Source organism: Schistocerca piceifrons, chromosome 1, assembly GCF_021461385.2.
Source record: "Schistocerca piceifrons isolate TAMUIC-IGC-003096 chromosome 1, iqSchPice1.1, whole genome shotgun sequence".
NCBI lineage: Eukaryota > Metazoa > Arthropoda > Insecta > Orthoptera > Acrididae > Schistocerca > Schistocerca piceifrons.
In genome coordinates, this window is record NC_060138.1 from 17,052,564 (window position 1) to 17,072,271 (window position 19,708).

At 44.4% G+C, this 19,708-nt stretch overlaps 1 protein-coding gene across 2 annotated transcripts in view; it reads left to right on the plus strand.

The window, feature by feature from the left end:
* LOC124800608 (kanadaptin) overlaps window positions 1-18,099 on the plus strand; it is a 267,444-nt gene extending 249,345 nt beyond the window's left edge. For both annotated transcript variants that reach the window (XM_047263008.1, XM_047263009.1), the window contains exon 10: window positions 17,751-18,099. In XM_047263008.1, coding sequence (XP_047118964.1) covers window positions 17,751-17,876 — 126 coding nt within the window. In that variant the 3' untranslated portion in view covers window positions 17,877-18,099. The remainder of the gene's footprint in view (window positions 1-17,750) is intronic.
* The last annotated feature ends 1,609 nt before the right edge of the window (window positions 18,100-19,708 follow it).

The following is a 19,708-nucleotide window of genomic DNA, read 5'->3' on the forward strand; positions in this document are numbered from 1 at the left end:
CCTCACATGTCGAGATTGCGGACACCCATCTCATCCCGATACTCCATGTGCTCCGCCTCCCATCTGTGTCAACTGTGGAGAGCCTCATTCACCTTGCTTGCCAGACTGCAGGATCTTACAGAAAGAACGCAAAATCATGGAATATGAGACCCTGGACCGACTGACTTACACTGAGGCTAAGCGGAAATTTGAACGGCTACATCCCGTGCGCATGATGGCATCTTATGCCTCAACTGTCACTCCTGCTCCAGCTTCTTTAGCTGCACCACAGTCCCCACTTCTAAGCCGGAGAAGCGTAAGTCTTCTTCGGCTTCTCTCGCTCGGAAGGGATCCGTTGGGTCACTCCCTTCCCAGGTTCCTACCAACGGCACAGGAGACACCAACCAGTGGCTGAAGAAGCCACAGGTTGCTGGTCGTCGAGCTTCGCGATCATCTTCGGTCCCAGAGACTGACTCCAATAAGCCCTCTCAACAATGACAACCAAAGGAACAGCGAGAGAAAACGACATTGAAGACCCGTAAGACCAAGGCACCTGCAGTGGCACCTACTCCACCGCTACCTACAAGCTCTGCTCCATCGGAGGCAGCAGGTGACCCAGAGGCGTAATCTGCCTTCCCAGTCCCGTCACGCCTTTCTCAGCCAAGGACAATTCCATCCTTCAGTGGAACTGCAGCGGTTTCTTCCACCATCTAGCTGAGCTCCGTCAACTTATCAGCCTTCACCCTTTCTTCTGCATTGCTCTTCAGGAAACTTGGTTTCCAGCAATGCGAACCCCCGCCCACCGTGGCTATCGGGGTTATTATAAGAACCGGGCAGCTTATGAAAGGGTGTCTGGTGATGTCTGCATATATGTCCTTAACTCTCTTCACAGCAAGTCTATCCCTCTACAAACAGCTTTAGAAGCTGTCGCTGTTCGGGTGTGGATGCCACAGGCTGTTACCATCTGCAGCCTTTACCTTCCACCGGATGGTCATGTCTCGCAGCATGTCCTGGCTGCACTGATAGCCCAATTGCCGCCACCTTTCTTCTTACTGGGCGACTTCAACGCCGATAACCCTCTGTGGGGTGGGTCAGTGGCGACAGGTCGAGGCACCACCATTGAGCGTTTATTGGCACAGCTCGATCTTTCGCTGTTAAATGATGGTTCCTTCACACACTTCAGTGTGGCGCATGGCACGTACTCCGCCATTGACCTTTCGATATGCAGCCCTAGCCTCTTACCATCTGTCCAATGGAGAATGCATGACGACCTATGTGGTAGTGACCACTCTCCGATCTTTCTGTCACTGCCACAGTGTCAGTCTTCTGGGCGCCCTTGCAGGTGGGCAATGAATAAGGCTGACTGGGACTTGTTTTCCTCAATTGCCGCTATTGAGCCTCTGTCTAATGATGGCATTGATGCAGTGGTTCAATCGGTCACCACGGGCATTGTTACTGCCGCCGAATCTTCCATTCCCAGTTCTTCTGGATCCCCTCGGCGGCGGACTGTGCCTTGGTGGTCGCCTGAGATCGCTGAAGCGATTAAAGATCGCTGGCGGGCGCTCCAACATCACAAGCGTCATCCCTGCATTGAACACCTCATTACCTTCAAACGGCTGCGTGCGTGGGCCCGCCGCCTTATCCGCCAAAGCAAGCAGGAGTACTGGGAGCGGTATGTGTCCACCATTGGCCTCCATGTCTCTCCATCGCAGGTGTGGGCCAAAATCCTATGCCTCTGGCTATCGGACCCCTGTCAGCGTCCCTGCGGCCTCACTGAATGGAGCAGTTTGTACTGACTCCAACGAAATTGCCAACCACTTGGCAAAGCATTTTGCTCTGAGTTCCCCTTCTTCCAATTACCCCCTGGCCTTCCGCTCCATTAAAGAGCGGATGGAACATCGGAGCCTTCCTTTTCGAACCCACCATCCGGAATCCTACAATGTTCCATTCAGTGAGTGAGAATTTCACAGTGCCCTCGCCGCTTGTCCTGATACCGCTCCTGGGCCAGATGGCATCCACTGTCAGATGCTGAAACACCTTTCAGTGGACTGCAAGCGACGCCTCCTCGACTTTTACAACCGTCTCTGGGTCGAGGGTGAGTTTCCGTCGCTATGGCGGGAAAGCATTGTCATCCCTGTTTTGAAACCGGGCAAGACCCCTTTGGAGATGGACAGCTACCGCCCCATTAGCCTCACCAATGTTCTTTGCAAGCTTCTTGAACGGATGGTGAGCTGGCGCTTGAATTGGGTACTGGAGTCTCGGGGCCTTCTGGCTCCGTCTCAGGGTGGGTTCCGTGAAGGCCTCTCCGCCACCGACAATCTGGTGAGTCTGGAGTCGGCCATCCGTACTGCCTTTGCCCGCCGTCAGCACCTGGTCGCTGTCTTTTTCGACATGCGGGAGGCGTACGATACGACATGGCGTCATCACATACTTTCTACGCTTCATGGATGGGGCCTACGGGGCCCTCTGCCAATTTTTATCCGAAATTTTCTGTCGTATCGTACCTTCCGCGTGCAAGTCGCGGCCTCCCATAGTTCCTCCCGAGTCCAGGGGAACGGGGTACCACAGGATCTGTCCTCAGTGTCTGCCTGTTTTTAATCGCAATAAACAGGCTCGCTGTGGCGGTGGGAAATTCTGTCTCCGCTTCCCTGTATGCTGACGACTTCTGCCTTTACTACTGCTCTACTGGCATTGCAGCTGTTGAACGTCAGCTACAGGGCGCTATCCGCAAGGCGCAGTCTTGGGCTGTAGCGCATGGTTTTCAGTTTTCGGCTGCCAAGACCCGCGTTATGCATTTCTGCCGGCTCCGAACAGTCTATCCTGAGCCGCGGTTTTATCTTGCCGACGAACTCCTTGCTGTGGTGGAGACCCACAGGTTTTTGGGTGTAGTTTTTGATGCCCGGTTGACTTGGCTGCCTCATATTCGGCAGCTTAAACAGGCGTGTTGGCGGCATCTAAATGCTCTGAGATGCTCGAGCCACACCCGCTGGGGCGCCGACCAATCTACCCTGTTACGGCTCTACCAGGCGTTAATCCAGTCTCATCTGGATTATGGGAGCCCCATCTGCGCTGCGGGTACTGGACCCAATCCTACACAGCGGAAACGCCTTGCCACTGTTGCTTTCCGGACCAGCCCAGTGGACAGCATACTTGCGGAGGCAGGTGTCCCTCCATTGCGGTTCAGGTGCCGAAATTTACTGGCCGCTTATGCTGCCCATTTTTTTAGCTTGTCCAGGCATCCAAACTATCGTCTCCTGTTCCCGCGATCGGTCATCCATCTGCCAGAACGTCGGCCCCGGTCAGGTTTTATGATTGCGGTCCGCGTCAAAGAGCTTCTCTCCGGGCTTAGGGTTTTCACTGTTCCACCTCCTTTCCAGGCCACTTTGTGTACAGCCCCATGGTGTGTTCCTCGCCCTTGCCTTCGGCTCGACTTGGCACAGGGCCCGAAGGACTCAGTCCCTCCAGAGGCCTTCTGCCGCTGCTTTTATTCCATCCTGGCCACGTATCAGGGCTCTGACGTTGTTTACACCGACGGTTCGATGGTTGCTGGTTGTGTTGGTTATGCGCTAACTCTAGGGGCCATTCCGAACAACGTTCCTTGCCGGCTGGCTGCAGTGTTTACACTGCTGAGTTGGTCGCCATCTTTCGAGGCCTAGAGTATATCCACTCCTGCTCAGGTGAGTTCTTCGTGATCCGTAGCGATTCCCTGAGCGGTTTACGAGCTCTCGACCAGTATTTCCCTCTTTCTCGTCTGGCGATGGCTATCCAGGAGTCCCTGCATACTCTTGCCCGTTGCGGCCGCTCTGTGGTCTTTGTGTGGACCCCCGGTCATGTCGGTATCCCGGGCAATGAACATGTTGACCGCCTGGTGAAAGAGGCCACCAGGCAACCATCTCTGGATGTTGGCCTCCCAGAGACTGATTTGCGAGCGGTCCTCAGCCGAAAAGTTTTTGCGCTTTGGGACACTGAATGGCGCGATCGGATCACGCCCAATAAACTCCGTGCCATTAAGGAGACGACGACTGTATGGCGGTCATCCATGCGAGCCAACCGCAGGGACTCAGTCGTCCTTTGTCGGCTCCGCATTGGCCACTCCCGACTGACACACAGTTACTTACTGCGTTGGGAGGACCCTCCTCTGTGTCGCTGCGGGGCGGCTTTGACAGTGGCCCACATTTTGTTGGCCTGCCCCCTTTTAGCTGTGGTCAGGCGGACATTTGTGCTGCCTGATACGCTCCCTGCCCTTTTAACTGATGACCCTGCTATGGCTGGCTTAGTTTTACGTTTTATTCGGGCAGGGGGTTTTTATCATTTAATATGAGTGTTTATGTTTTATTTTATTGTTTTGTGTTGATTCTGGCCTTTGGCCTACGGTTTTAAACTGAGTTCTTAGTGTGTTCTCAGTGGTTGGCTTTTCCTTTTTTTATTCTATGGTTGGCCAACCACTGCCACACTCCGTGTGATTTTAATTTGTTATGTCTGTTCTTTGTCTGAGTTTTTCTTGCCCTGTGTTGTCTGTTGTCTCTTGTCTCTATTATCCGTTTTTTACTCTGTGTAGTAGTTTTTAAGTTTTGGAACAAGGGACCGATGACCGTTGCAGTCTGGTCCCTTTAATCCCACAAATCAACCAACCAACCAGCACACACACAAACAGGTACACTCTGACGTGTACCGTAATGTGTACCTGGGAAGAACTGCTCCGACCTGGGTAGCCCTCAAATTTCACTGTGACACCAGTAAATATTAATAGGGAGCCCGTTACCACAGCACAGATAAACACGGTATTGTTTGAGTGTGCAGAAACGTGTGCCATTCCTCGAGAGCTGACAGCCTGCTGTCGGTGCCATTTGCGTGTGAGCGACCTGGAACGTTATTCTGTTGCCCGATTGAAATGTCTACTTCCATTTACTGCCCGTCTGTTCCTCCACACCCCTCAGATCGTGTGCCGAAAAGGTCACTCGACCCCGCGATACCGTCAGGTGGCCGCGGTCGACTACAGTAGTGCCGACCACTGGCATATACTCCTCCCTTTATTCCCGGCAATTCCCTTCGATCGTATCTGATCTTCCCGACAGCGACTAGGCTCGATTTGGGATAGGTGAGCTCTTATAACATTTCCCTTCTTGGGATCCACTAACAATACTCACTATACTGTGGCAGGAGCTTTCTATCTTGTCAAGCGTTTTGCTTGAGACCTGGAAGTTCTTGACAGAGACCTGGAAGTTCTTGACAGAGACCTGGTCTCCCACAAAATATGGCTCTGGGCACTGTCTGCTGTTGTAGCACTGCCTGAAGACGATGCACCTTAAGAAGGTTCTGTTTTGCTCTCTTCCAGTGGACCACAAGTTGCCTTGGCCTGGTCGGTTCCAGCAGCAGGTTGACTGAAGGTACTTTGTGGACTAGAAATCTTGAAACACAGTAGCAGTTCACCTGGTGTCAACTGCAGCTTCCTCTCTATGTCACGTTTAATGGAATCACCACTCGTGGGAGTGTAGGGTCCCAGTTCTCCCGGTCTTTGCTACGGTACGTGATTAGGGCCGCCCCCAGGTTCAGTTAAACTCTCAGCATTTGAAGGGTTGGGGTAATAGGTGTGGTGGCATGTGTAATACCAATACCACACAAAAGTCCCTAAAACCACCCAACATAAAGCATGTCACGTTGTCATATGTAATATATTGTGGTGGACGAGAAACACTATAGATGTTCTTTAAGTTCTGTACCATTGCTTCAGTAATAGCTGCCCCTGTGGGAGGCAGGTGCAATGGACCTGCAAAATCAATAACCATTTTTTTGAAGGGGACAGTTCACTGTAGCAGATACTAACCAACCCACCTTCATATACTGAACAGGCTTGACCCCAATGCATACCTGACATATACTCACTCTGTTTTTTATATCACTATCAGTTCTCTTCCATGTAAAATCCTGACATATTACGGCATTTGTGAAAATGCCCAAATGCCCACCTGTAGAGCACTCATGGAAATACTCGAACAGGAAAGGCACAAATTGCTGACGCACCACTATCTTGTTGTCCTTGTCGTACCTAGCCCCATCTGGTTTAACAACCTGCCCCTCCCCAATTTTCTTTCTGATTGGCACTTCTTCCTCATCCTTCTCCTGATGTTCTTCAATATTTCAAAAATGCGGATTGTCACAACTTTTTTGTTGGTCTGTCCTGTTCATCACTCTGTTTTCCTGGTTCCATCTCCTGGCCCAAAATTTGAGCACTAAAATCATCGTTGCCCACCTGGCAATCTAACCTGTCTTTTCTGGCCGGCTGAGGAACCAGCTTAACGCCTAGATGTCAGTTTCTAGCGTAAACTGCATATGCTCGTGGTAATGCCTGAATTTTTCTACTCTAAGTAGCACTTCTAGAGTCTGTAACTCATAAACTGAGTAAGTCTTCTCTAGGTGGTTTTAGGTCGGGGATGCAAATACTATTGAAATTATCCCTTCTTCATTCTCGTGAAATAGGACTGCTCCCATCTTACATTCGAGGTGTCCATCTACAAGATGAAGCGTGTGCTAGAATCGTGAAGAGGCAGGACCGTATCTGACATCAAACTTCATTTCAGCATCACCTGTGGTGCTTCTCGTGAGGCTGACCCCTCAGATATATGTCTCTTTTCTCCTAAATCACATAATTTCCCCATCTTCTGTGAGCTCCAGGATAAATTTGCAAAAAAATTTCGCCTTGCGTAAGAATTTCATCACGTCTTTGACATTCCTAAGTGCTGACAGATGTCGATCGACGCTCATCCTGTCTGGGACAACCGTGTGCCTTAAGAAATGCATTAATTCACAGGTGAACTTGACCTCGGCCAGAGGAACAGTCGATCCTGCTTTTCTCAGTCTACCGAGTACTTCTCATAAATGTTGAAAATGTTCCTCCATGGAATTACTATAAACTACCAGATCGCCTGGTTCGGATCTAATGTCGTAAACAGTTTTGCCGTGTGAAATCAGCCGAAACAAGAATGACGATCTGAGAGTGATTGTGATCACAATTTCACCTGTTTGTTCAGATCCCTATAATCCACCACTGGGTGATAGCTTCCATCTCATTTGGGAACAAAAAACATGGAAGCCACATACTGTGATTTGGACAGCCAAATAATCCCCTGTTCTAACATTTCCTTCAACAGCTTCATCGTGGGAGCGCCAAATATATACAGAGCTTTCTTTATCACAATGTTATCCTGTAGCTTGATATGATATTCTACTAATGGAGTAACACTCAACTTTGCCATCAAAACATCCAGGAATGCAGGATAGATTTGAATGCTTTGAGAAAATAAGCCAACCAGTTGCAGGTGTGATTTCATAGTTTCAGCAGTTGTAAAATTGTCTTCTTCAAAAGTACAAGAAGTGTCGAATAAGAAATAAATCACTTTTTTCAGTTGAACAGATGCAGAATTTGTAGAGGAACATCGCGAAATATTTCCGCATTGGCCCCTATAGTTTCGTGAAATTTCGATAGGTGGCTGTGCTCTACAGAGCCTTCAAAATGGTGTCTGTAACAGAAGTGCATTCTGTGTGGAGAGTTGTCACTGAGTTTCTTTTCGTGGAAAACCAGAGCATCACAAACATTCGTAGGCACTTGCAGAAAGTCTACGGAGACCTGGCAGTGAACAGAAGCACTGTGAGATGTTGGGTGAGAGGTCTGTCATTTTCGGAATAGGGTCGTGCAGACCTGTGCGATCTCGCGTGTGCCAGTTGGCACGCTCGTAGCTGTGACTGCTGCATTCCAGGTGATTGACAGATCTCAATTGAGCAGCTCACTGCTCAACTGGACTTCTCCGTTGGCAGTGCTGACACTCTTCTTCACCAGTTTGGGTCCTCAAAGGTATATGCCCTCTGTGTTCCTTGCCGCCCAATGGAAGACCGTCAAGAGCAATGAATCTGTGCAAATTCTTTACGCATTACAAGGCCGATCGTGACAATATTTTGTCAACCAGTAGAGTGATACTGTGTAACCATACAGGCCCTCCCAGTAAGGTAGCGTAAGGCTATTGCACTGAACGGAGATGGTGTTGAAAAATAGGGTTTTCTAGCCAAAGGAGTGGGGAATAACATGGTTTATTGGAATCCTGAATAAAACAACCTGCATTCATGGGAGAAAAGAATATATTGCATTATATACTGAACGCCCCTCATACATGCACCTGTCCAGGAAATTTTTCACATCACAGTTAAAAAGAAGTAACATAGTGTAAAGGATGTACAAAAACCACTGGATAAAAATATAAACAAAAACTAAATAGACGCATATTAACATACTGGAGATGACAAATTTCAGAGCAGAAAAGCTCGTGATCATCAGTAAAACCAAATAAAATCAATTAAACAACATTCCCATTAGAGCTGGGCTATGTGTAAAAGTCTTCACATTAAAATATATGAGGAATTAAAAGGCAGTGAAATGGCTCATATGTGGCTGGTGCCGTGCTGCAACTGACAAAGTTGTCGCAGTGCACAAAATAAGAAATATCGGTAGGTGGTGTACCTGTGCGAAAACGTATGCGCGTAACGAACAGATAAACTGTAAACTACCAGTTGGCACGGTACATCGAAAAGGGACTGAGAAAAATTTTAGATAGAAAAATGGGGGAAGATGAGAGATAGGGAGGAGGAGGGGAAACTTTATATCAAAAATATCCAGACACCTGGCTGAAAATGACTTGCAAGTTCGTGGCACCCTCCATCGGTAATGCTGCAATTCGATATGGTATTGGCCCATCCTTAGCCTTGATGGCAGCTTCCACTTTCACAGGCATACGTTCAATCAGGTGCTGGAAGGTTTCTTGGGGAATAGCAGCCCATTCTTCACGGAGTGCTGCACTGAGGAGAGGTATCAATGTCAGTCGGTGAGGCCTGGCATTAAGTCGGTGTTCCAAAACATCCCAAAGGTGTTCTATGGGATACAGGTCAGGACTCTGTGCAGGCCAGTCCATTATAGGGATTTTATTGTCGTGTAACCAATCACAGGCCGTGCATTACAAACAGTTGCTCGATTGTGTTGAAAGATGCAGTTGCCATTCCCAAATTGCTCTTCAACAGTGAGAAGCAAGAAAGTGCTTAAAACGTCAATGTAGGCCTGTGTCGTGATAGTGCCGTGCAAAACAACAAGGGGTGCAAGCCCCCTCCATGAAAAACATGACCACACCATAACACCACTGCCTCTGAATTTTGCTGGTGGCACTAAACACCCTGGCAGATGAAGTTCACTGGGCATTCCCCATACCCACACCCTGCCATCAGATTGCCACCTTGTGTACTGTGATTTGTCAGTCCACACAATTTTTTCCACTGTTAAATCGTCCAATGTTTACGCTCTTTACAGCAAGCAAGTTGTCGTGTGGCATTTACTGGTGTGATGTGTGGCTTACGAGCAGTCGGTCGACCATGAAATCCAAGTTTTCTCACCTCCCGCCTAAATGTCATAGTACTTGCAGTGGATCCTGATGCGGTTTGGAATTCCTGTGTGATGGTCTGGATAGATCTCTGCTTGTTACACATTACGACCCTCTTCAACTGTTGGTGGTCTCTGTCAGTCAACAGACGAGGTTGGCCTGTATGCTTTTGTGCTGTACGTGTCCCTTCACATTTCCACTTCACTATCACATTGGAAACAGTGGACCTAGGGCTGTTTAGGAATGTGGAAATCTTGCGTACTGACATATGTCACAAGTGATACCCGGTCACCTGACCACATTTGAAGTCCATGATTTCCACCGAGCGCCCTATTCTGTTCTCTCACCATGTCTAATGACTACTGAGGTCCCTGATATGGAGTACCAGGCAATGGGTGGCAGCACAGTGCACCTAATGTGAAAATGTATGTTTTTGGGGGTGTCCGGATACTTTTGATCACATAGTGTAACTGAGGTTCGTGGATTAGGGCCACATCCACATCCTGTCTTCCCAAAAGATGGCTCGAGACAGTACTTACTTCACTTACTATGTTGCAGGTTTATCTGGAACACTTTCATTCACCAGCTTGTTACCATTGTTGCTTTCGATGTCCTTAATTACCTGAAAGTAACCTACAAGAACCATAAATACAGTTTCAAGTCCAGTTCTTGCATTGCTTTAGGGGATTCCTCACTGACTTCCACCACAACGGCTTGGCAGTCAGATTCAACCTTCCAGTCATCTGTCAAGAGCTCCTTGTTCTGCACTTATACTTTCCCGAAAAGAGTTACTTGGGGAAGAGCCTTAAGAAGTTGCGGTACCCAAATTGATATCTTCAGGGTTTTCAAGAGTTCCTTTGCCGACTTGACTAGCAGCTTCACCTCCTGCCACAGCGATATCTTGGGCACCATATCTTTAAGCCAGTCTATTGTTCCCAACCCTTAGGAGATGAAGATAAAAGGACCTTTGTCCAGATAGACACTCTGACATTGGAGCATAGACTTGTGTCTTCCCCAATTTTTTCAAAGATTGAACTAGCTGCTCGGGTTTCAATGTTATATTGATCAGCAGATATCCTGTTGAATGACTGCTATCCCAAAAACCACGACTTGAAAACTGAATAAAAATTTGCTGCTTAAATAATTAAAAGAAAATTTTGAAAGAATGATTGAAAAAAATTTTTGAAGGTACCCATATCCTGAGTGAACTTTAACTGGCACTAATATAAACAGACCTTCAATATTCAATACATTTATTCAGATTTAAATTTACATGCTTCTTTTTCTTGTTACCGCTATTGTGCATAGAGCTTGGTATGACAATACTGGTTCCAGATCGCCCCTCTTCTGCTCACGCAAATTATTCCTGCCTGCTTCAATCCTCTCGATGCAGGATTCTCGGCGTGTCGCGGAGAGATGAACAGACGTCGCCGTGAATGTATAAATAAACTTTGCTATCTTGATAACTTTCTTTAATACAAACTAAAGCACAATTGGAATACACACTTCTGAAGAATAAAAATGCGGTGGAACTTGTCACACTTCCACCCGCTACCACTTACAGAGACAGACAGACGAATCTAAAGCAATTAAAAAATTGAAGAACATCTCTCTACCTCTATTGTTTCAATGCCAATGTTATCAATGGTACAAAATTTTATATATGTAGACACACATATCTTATATGTATAAGAAGAAAAGAAAGAAAATAATAATAATAATATTATTATTATGTTACATTATAGACTGAAAAAATATCTGTCTCTTCTCCTGATTTGTGTCTTGGCTTTTTCTGGATCTGGTTACCTTGAGAAGTGGGAGTATCTGGACTCCTCTCTTGTTTTGGTAGTGGAAGCAACCTGTTTACCCCCTTTACTCTGGGACAGTCAGTCAGTCTCTCTCTCTCTCTCTCTCTCTCGTCCTCTTTTTTTTAATGGTTCAAGGCCTTTTAATGCCCTCCATCTATTCTTCGTTTGCCTCGCCTTTTTCTCTTTTCCCCCTCTGAGCCCCACACAAGAATTTGATCTTGATCTGGTCCAACTTCCCAGTGATGTCTGCCACTACTTGGGCTGGTCAGCCACGTGATTCATTTGCAGAAATGACTTCCATCAGTTCTAAATCCAATGTTTGGGTATTTGCGGTATCATCAAGTCCCTCAGTTTTTATGTGTTATCTGTGTTCTCCATTTTAGTCCCACGAGAATTAGGGATATGTCAGTTACCAGTGGGGCCACACACAAGTGTAAGGCTAAGTACTGATGGAGGTCACCCAGAATCCCTGAGGTTCATTTATCCCCTTAGCATGGATCAAGTCTCATCTTGGCTTGGATACCTAGGGAGTTGGAAATGGCTGTGTGAAGCACACAGCGTCAGGTTCATCTACATCTACGTCTACCTGGGCTAAGTGTCTGGCTTGGGAGACCATGTCAGTAGTTACACTATCGCCAGCATAGTCCTCAGCTTCACACGAACATGTGAACATCTCAACCACAAGTTCAGTGTTACGATAAGGCAGTGGAGAGGAACCTTATTGATTGCAGTGTTTCTTACATTTAAAGTGCTTCCAGAGCTAGAAAAAAAATCAGTCTCAACGAATAGATTATGACATTCTAATGGTGTTATTCTTTGAAAGACTAAAATAAAAATAAAAACGATTGTACTATCTTGTGTGAAATGCTCAGTACAACTGTGAATTGCGCACTGGCAGAAGCGTCCAAAGGAAACATATTGCTGACATAGGAGCCATTGATAATTGTATGCTAAGTCTCACTAGTGTAATACCACAATACAAAATTTGTAAAATAGTTTTACATCTGACCCTATAGTTTAGATTTACAAATGGAACTAGCAGAATGAGGAATTTACAGCTTAGTCATTGCTCAGTCTAAGCGACCAAAGGCGGTGATTCTGGCAGTGACAAGAAAATGAAGAGTGCTACAGATAGAAGACAATGTTCGGTGAGAAATACAAAGTACTCTTCTGTACAATGCCGACAACAGATTTGTGTCATTGCACCCAGTGTGACATGCCCCAGGGCAGTAGGCAAATAAATTTGTCACTGGAGGTGTATGGATTCAGTTATAAACTTGTACAGGCTCCATAAACTTTCCAAAAAAATTGTGCCGCATTATATTTTTGCAGTATATGATCTAATTGTTGTGAGTTCTTGCTTTCTTTAGGAAAGAAATGCACTGTAAAGTGGAATGCATTGGAAAAGTACACTCTCCTCAGCTGAGCGCGTAAAGTCAATTGCTAGAGGTTTGCTATTCCAAGAAAAAAGTGAGACAAGGAAAATATAGAAGTACATCTATTGACAGCTCCCATACAGCAAAGAAGTGGAAGAATGAACCACCTACTGCAAACCCTATGATGTGCATATTGTGGATATGAAAAGAAGATGCAAGGTTCCATCATATAATGGAATAATCAGAGAGAGGTGTGTAAAATGAAAAGACACATAGATTTCACTGCAAATAAGAAATGTTTCTTGAAATTCTACACTGAATGGTAATAATAATAATAATAATAATAATAGAAGCTAGTCAGGAGTACAAAAAACATGTTTTTTAATTGGACGGATAAAAAACTACTCACCAGGTGATGACAGGAGAATACACACATAAAAGAAGCTGATATTTACACAAGCTTTTGGAGCCACTGCTCCTCCTTCCAGCAGAAGGGTTGAAGGGGAAAGAAGAGGGGTGAAAGAAAAGGACTGGAGAGGTTTAGGAAAAAAGGTAGCTTTTGGAAAAGTCACCCAGAGCTGCGGGTCAGGTTGAGAATGAAAGACTGTTTGTGGGGGACTGCACCAGACAAGATTTGAAAGCCTGAGAATGAAAAGTGCAAGACAGGGTAAAATGCAAAACAGAGATTACTGCAAAAACATTGTGCATGTGTTAATAAGAGTGGAAAGCTAAGTTCATTGTACGTAACAGAGACGGGAGGGGGACAGCGATAAATAGACAGGTCACAAAATGAAAGATGTAGAAAATTAAAACTGAGTGAAGAAATGAGTATTCACTGTGAAGAAATGCTGAGACGGAAGAAATTAACGTAAATTAAAGCCATGTGTGTAGCGAGAACCGAGGACATATTGTAACGCTATTTCTCGCCTAGAGAGTTTTGAGAAACTGGTGTCTGGAGGAAGAATCCCGATGGTACGTGTGGTGAAATAGGCACTGAGGTCACAACTGTCATGTTCTAGAGCGTGCTGTGCAGCAGGATATTGTGTGTCGCTGGTGTACACCTTCTGCCTATATCCCTTCATCCTAACTGATAACTTGGTGGTAGTCATGCCAAACAGGACTTTCGTAACAGCTGGTAGATGACGTGTCGTTCCGCAGATCTGTCCTATTCACACCGTACACCTTGCTTGTCACCATTGGTGCCACCTACCTCTATATCAATGTCCCCCCATGTACATGGCGTGTCTGCTGCTGAACATTTCCTCAGTCAGTGCCTGCCTGATTCCAAACCTGTGATATACATTCTGCTCACCTTAATCAACTTTATACTTACCAACAACTACTTCACCTTTGCGGGGCAGACAAACAAACAGATGTAAGGTATTGTCGTAGGAACCAGGATGGTTCCTTCCTATGCCAACCTTTTCATGGGTTGTTTGGAGTACATCCATAAGCCTTCAGCCCCTGGTTTAGTTTAGATACATTGATGAATCATTGCCATACAGACCCATGGTGACACTGAACTGTTAAACCCCTGGAACCTTTAAATACCTCCCCCAATTAAATTTCACACGGTGCTATTCCAAACCCCGTGCAACTTTCCTCAATGTCGATCTCTCCCTCACCGGAGACCACCTACGTGCATCCGTCCGTATTAAACCTAGTAATAAGCAACAGTACTTACATTTTGACAGTTGCCGTCCTTTCCGTGTCAAACATTCACTTCCATGCAGACTCTTTACGGCAATACACCATTACCCCTAGAATAGGCCCGAGACATTCCTGCCTGTCGTAACAGGCAGCTAAAAGGAGTCTCCCACTTTCTGGCCTTATACATTATGGCCCCCTTTCAGGGTTTGACATCCGCACAATCCAAATTTTCTTAAGTGCGGGCCATTTGGAGAAGGGCGCCTTAAGTGGTGCATCTTATATCCCACATGCATTAAGATCTTCTGCACCCATTATTGTCATGTCGCTGCAACTCCACAAATATTTCAGCTATCTGGGCAAGGACACATCACACGGTGCATAATCTCCATCTGTTGTTCACTGTACTCTTTTGCCGCACAACAGTACTGGATTTCTACACGCCCAGTATCCGGCACAGTAGACAGTCCGTTGTGGAGGTGTCGTCACATACCCTCTCGGTCGTAGCCTTCTGACTGTGCAGGGATCGTATTACTGATGCCCGAGCTGCAACCTCCCTACATATGCCACGGAGTAGATGTCCATCATCTCGGAACACTCAGAGTCCCAGCAATGGCCATCGCACCAGGTGGCCTTTGCTGGGGCTGAGTGGCACCTGTGGGGAGAGCCCCTACTCACAGTGGCTGGCATCAGGGTGGATGACCCACAGTGAAGCGGACAAAGTCAGCTTTCGCTGGGGACCGAATGGTCCCAGCATTCGCTAAGAAAGGGAATGTTGAATACAATGCTGCGACATATGACACCCCAAGTCACTCCCCTCCGTAGCTACACTGTGGGAAAACATTGGGCTACGGAAAGAAGAGAGCCGTATTTGCCTTGTTACTTATTGTGCAGCAGAACGATGGGGACTTGTTTCTGGTTAAGAAGCCTCTATTTTTTTGTTGAGCACCTGAAAGATAAGTTTGGGGAAGTGACAGCTCTATTCACAACGTACAGTGGAGCAGTCATGATTCAGACGGCATTCCTAGCCCATTTCAAGAAATTATGTCTCAAACCATGTGTTTTTGAGCATACATTCGTCTTATGTTCACTCCATCTGCAGATGTTTACATTTATTTACGCATCATTAACATTGTTTCTTTACTTAGAATGTGTTAAAATAGCTGAAAAATTCTGCAGTGCCTAGCTCTCACTCCTGTCAATTTCTTCTGCAGGCTGGATTGAAACAAACTGTTAACAGAATAATTGCATTTAAAAAGTGGGACAAAATTATCCAGACAATTTCCTACATTTAAACTGGAATGGGATGTTCATCCTACTTCCTTTTTGTTCTGCCTATCTGCAACTCAAAGTGTCATCTTTATGGTGAGAAGCAATCTATCCTTTTCATAATAATTTTTATCTGTTACAACTGTGCAGCTTGAATTCAGAAGGAATTACGGAAAATAACCGCTATGTAAACAGAACATTGTGTGTTGGTATTGATAATGTGAGAATACTGGTTGAGCTGTGAGCAGAAAAATACCAGTCAATCAAGTATGCCAGATGCAAATGGGGAGAGAACAAGGTAAATTTCATATGGAGTCCAAAACAATCAATGGCCCACAGAAGCCACAAACTGCAGAATGCTGCAGCAAACTGTGTGGAAGGTTTTGTGATGATGGTTGCATTTCAAACAGTACTTTTTCCATCTTGTGCAACAATTAAAACCAGAAGATTATGGCCATCACCAATTTTGCATCACAGTGCAGGATGTAGTGAGTCGAGAATTTCCACGTAAATTCTGGAACCACTCAACCTTCTGCCGCCTTGAACCCCGATGTTTTAAAGATAATTGTGAGAAAGCCTATTTACTGCACAACACATGTCTGTGTGTGCAGGATTGACGTTTGTCGTGGGAGGACAGGACCTGCGTCAGACGAGCAGCACCGACAAGTGTTTGCCGTTCATGCCTTGGGAGCTGCATTCGAAGGTCAAGAAGTGTTTGTGTAATATTCCGTGGTTTATGGTACTGTGACAATTGTTAAAGAATAGAGACATTTACTTACTTCATGTATGGGACTCACTAGAGGCAAGACATGTTAAAAATTTCTGGTGGTTATTAAACCAACCATGATATAAGTGTATATTAATAGAGTCTAATGTTTGATGACTGAGTTGGCTTAACAGATGTTAAATTTTTATACAAGAAATGGTAAAGTGGTTTCTTGTCGAAGTGAAAATATACCATGATTGAACTGAAAGTTTTCTACGATTACCCAATTATTTCAAAAGTAGAGTCTTTTAAATTCCTATAACCAGCGATAGCCTTCGGAGAAGAAGCTTTTGGGAGATCGACATGGTTGATTATCCAGAGAAGAGTATCAGCTAGACCTGTGATGTAAGTCAACTGATGAGAGAGGGGTGTGAATTGTGAATGCAATCCAGTTTTGCACTGCTCCTCGAATCGTCAAAATGTTAGAAGGAATCACTTAAGGATGAAAATTTCACCTCCAACCTGATATCCAGCAACAAAGCAACCTTCCTTGTAACTGAAAATGTTAATCACCATAGCGAGAAATTGTGGTACACAAATGAGATACACCAAAACGTAACGTTTTCTGTGCAGTGGCACAGATGAAACTGTATAGCCTGCTATTCTTCTGTGAGAAGACTGATGGGCAGTTCTGACTTTTACATGTAGCAGTATGGTAGTTTCCTAGAATTTTATCTTCCAACAAGATTGGACACTCCATTATTAGAGCATCATTGTTCATCACTACCTAAATGACAAACTTCTGCATCAATGTGTTGGGGTAATCAGTAAGATGAAGGCACTTGTGGAACATTTCTTGAGTGCAAAATGCAAATTTGATGAGTTTACTGTTATGTTCATGCATCAGTCATACTTGTACATGTAATACGTTGGAAAATATAGAGCTCTGAAAATGAGTAAATGATTTATAGTAGCCCTGTATTTTTACACTGATAGAGAAATGTTTTTCTCGCTGTCAGGAAACCCTTTAGTTTAATGAGATCATTGTTAGTTCAGAATGTGAAATACTGTAAGGAGAGCCATCTTTGTGTGAATATTTCTGCAGTGCAATTAACGTTTTAAATGTAAAGTCTTGTAACATTTTGTGAAAGCTTCTTGTTGTGCTCTACAAGCAGGAATAGATTATTTTTGTTCACGGCCAGTGGGTGGGAATAATTGTTTATACATTGAAGATGAATAGTCTGTGAAAGTTTTACTATAAATAAGTGAAATAGGTTGCTCTGCTATCTTTTAACAACCAACAGATGCACCATTCAGAGTACAGATAATTCAGGAATGAGCATCAGTATTGAAGGTCCACTAAGTTAAAATTTTTAACCTTCAGCACAGTGATCTTGATTATAAAACTTCCTGTATTCTGTCTCAATGTATCAGGGAATTTCAGACTATACTCAGCTGCAGAGTGGTGTTCTATTCTAATTTCCTTATTGTTTTGTTCAGCTGCTTTCTCTTTCGAGTTGCTTACAATCTTCTTTCTTTTTTTTTCCAGGGAAAAATGGCACAGAAAATGGACTATGATTACGATGAATCCAACCCAGATTATTCAGTTTGGGTTCCCCCAGAAGGCCAGACAGGTGATGGTCGTACAAAGCTCAATGAAAAGTATGGGTACTAGATTGATTCCTGCCATGAGTGAAAAGTTATCAAAACATGCACAGTTTTCCTCCCTATGTATATGCACTTCAAAGTACGCTGCAATAGTGCATGTGTTACCTGTTGACATACCTTGTTTGTGGTCCTGGAGCAGTTCTTCTCCCTTTCACAGATAGATAATAATTTGGCAGTCTTTCTTTACTTGTAATGAAGAAATAAATAAAGCAAGGGAAAGGTAAACAGCACTTCTGAGTGAGATGAATTTATTGTTTGTAACTTGTGATGCTAAATTGGTACTAACATTTTTGAAATGACAGACTTCACATTGACTTTGTTTCATTGGAATTATAAACATTGGGGGAATGATCATGCATGAAAATTTTTGTTGCTTTTCTTTATTTGTAAGAGTATTCATCACTGAGATGAATAAACAAATAAGTGGTTAAAGCGGATAAACATTTGTAATTTAATTAGTTTCTCTGCATTTTGAGTTGTTGGTGCCTTGAATACTAAAATCTTTGTACATGACATGAGACTAAAGTGTTTGCAGTAAGAGCAGAAGGTTGTAAAAGAACTGAAATCATAGCTTTAATCATAGCTTTAGTAGCTTACAGCACCATCAGTGACAGTGTTTTGTTGGGACTGATGTGAATTGTGTTTTATTCATCTCATGGTGTACATTTGCAGTCCGTTTGGTCTGCATACGGGAGGCGTGTATGAATTCATCCTCTGAGTAATAGCACTTCAGTGTCAGTACCTCATATAGCGTTCTTTTAAATGAACCTAAATTCCTCGGCATCAACTTGTTCCCTTTTAATTTATTAAAAATTTACATTCCCATGTATTGAGATCCCTGGGCATACAGTCTGAGGTGGTGGGTGGGGAGCATAAAATTTTCTTTGTTTCTAGTATCATGTGAATGGATAAAATGGTTTCCTTCAAATAATTCATGTCTGGTGTACAAAAATGTAATAATCTCATGTACGTATAAGGATGGCAGAGTTAATATTTTAAGTTTTCTAAATAATGGTCAACATGATTCTTTGTGATTTGCAGTGCACATATTTTGAATGAGTCTGTATTTTTAGTATCCGCACTATGTTTGTCGAGTTACCACAAAAAACAATACCATACCTAATAATGGATTCGAAGTAGCTTGTATATGCTACTTTTCGTATGTCCATGTCAGTTTCAGTTGCCAATATTTGCATTGCAGATGCAAAGCTGCTCGGTTTGTTTGCTAGGCATTCAATGTGTGCCTGCTAGCTCAATTTTTTATTTACATTTAAACCTAAGAATTTGAGTCATCTTCTCCTATACCTTGGTTGTTGTGTACAATCTTAATCTGCTCACATTTTGACTGTTTGGTATACGAATGATTTATAAAGTTCTAAAACCCTGAAGTAGAAAGCAAAGTTAAATCTCTGCAGTAGAAATTGTAGCTGAATAAGCTCTTCTCTTAAACAGTCTGTCATAGATGCCCGAGCAAAAAACTGTGCCCAGTAGTTGGAAGGAAACACAGGTCACATGTACAAGAATGATCCTCAAATCAGCTGCCAGTTTAAATGACATCTTATGTTGTAGAATCCTAGAACATTTTCTGAGCTTAAATGCAGTGTGATATGTCAAACAGAATGACACCTCCATACCAACCAGCTGAGACTCCAAATACGTCAGTCAAAACCTAACTCGCACTTTTCACACATGACATTCTAAAAGCCAAAATGGTAAAACGTTTCTTTTGACTACCAAAAGAGATTTATCATCACCTGACATGTTTTGGGAAAATCCCATCATCAGTCCGGCAGCATGAAATATCCGCATATATTATAAATGTGAAGGTTTGTCTGTGAG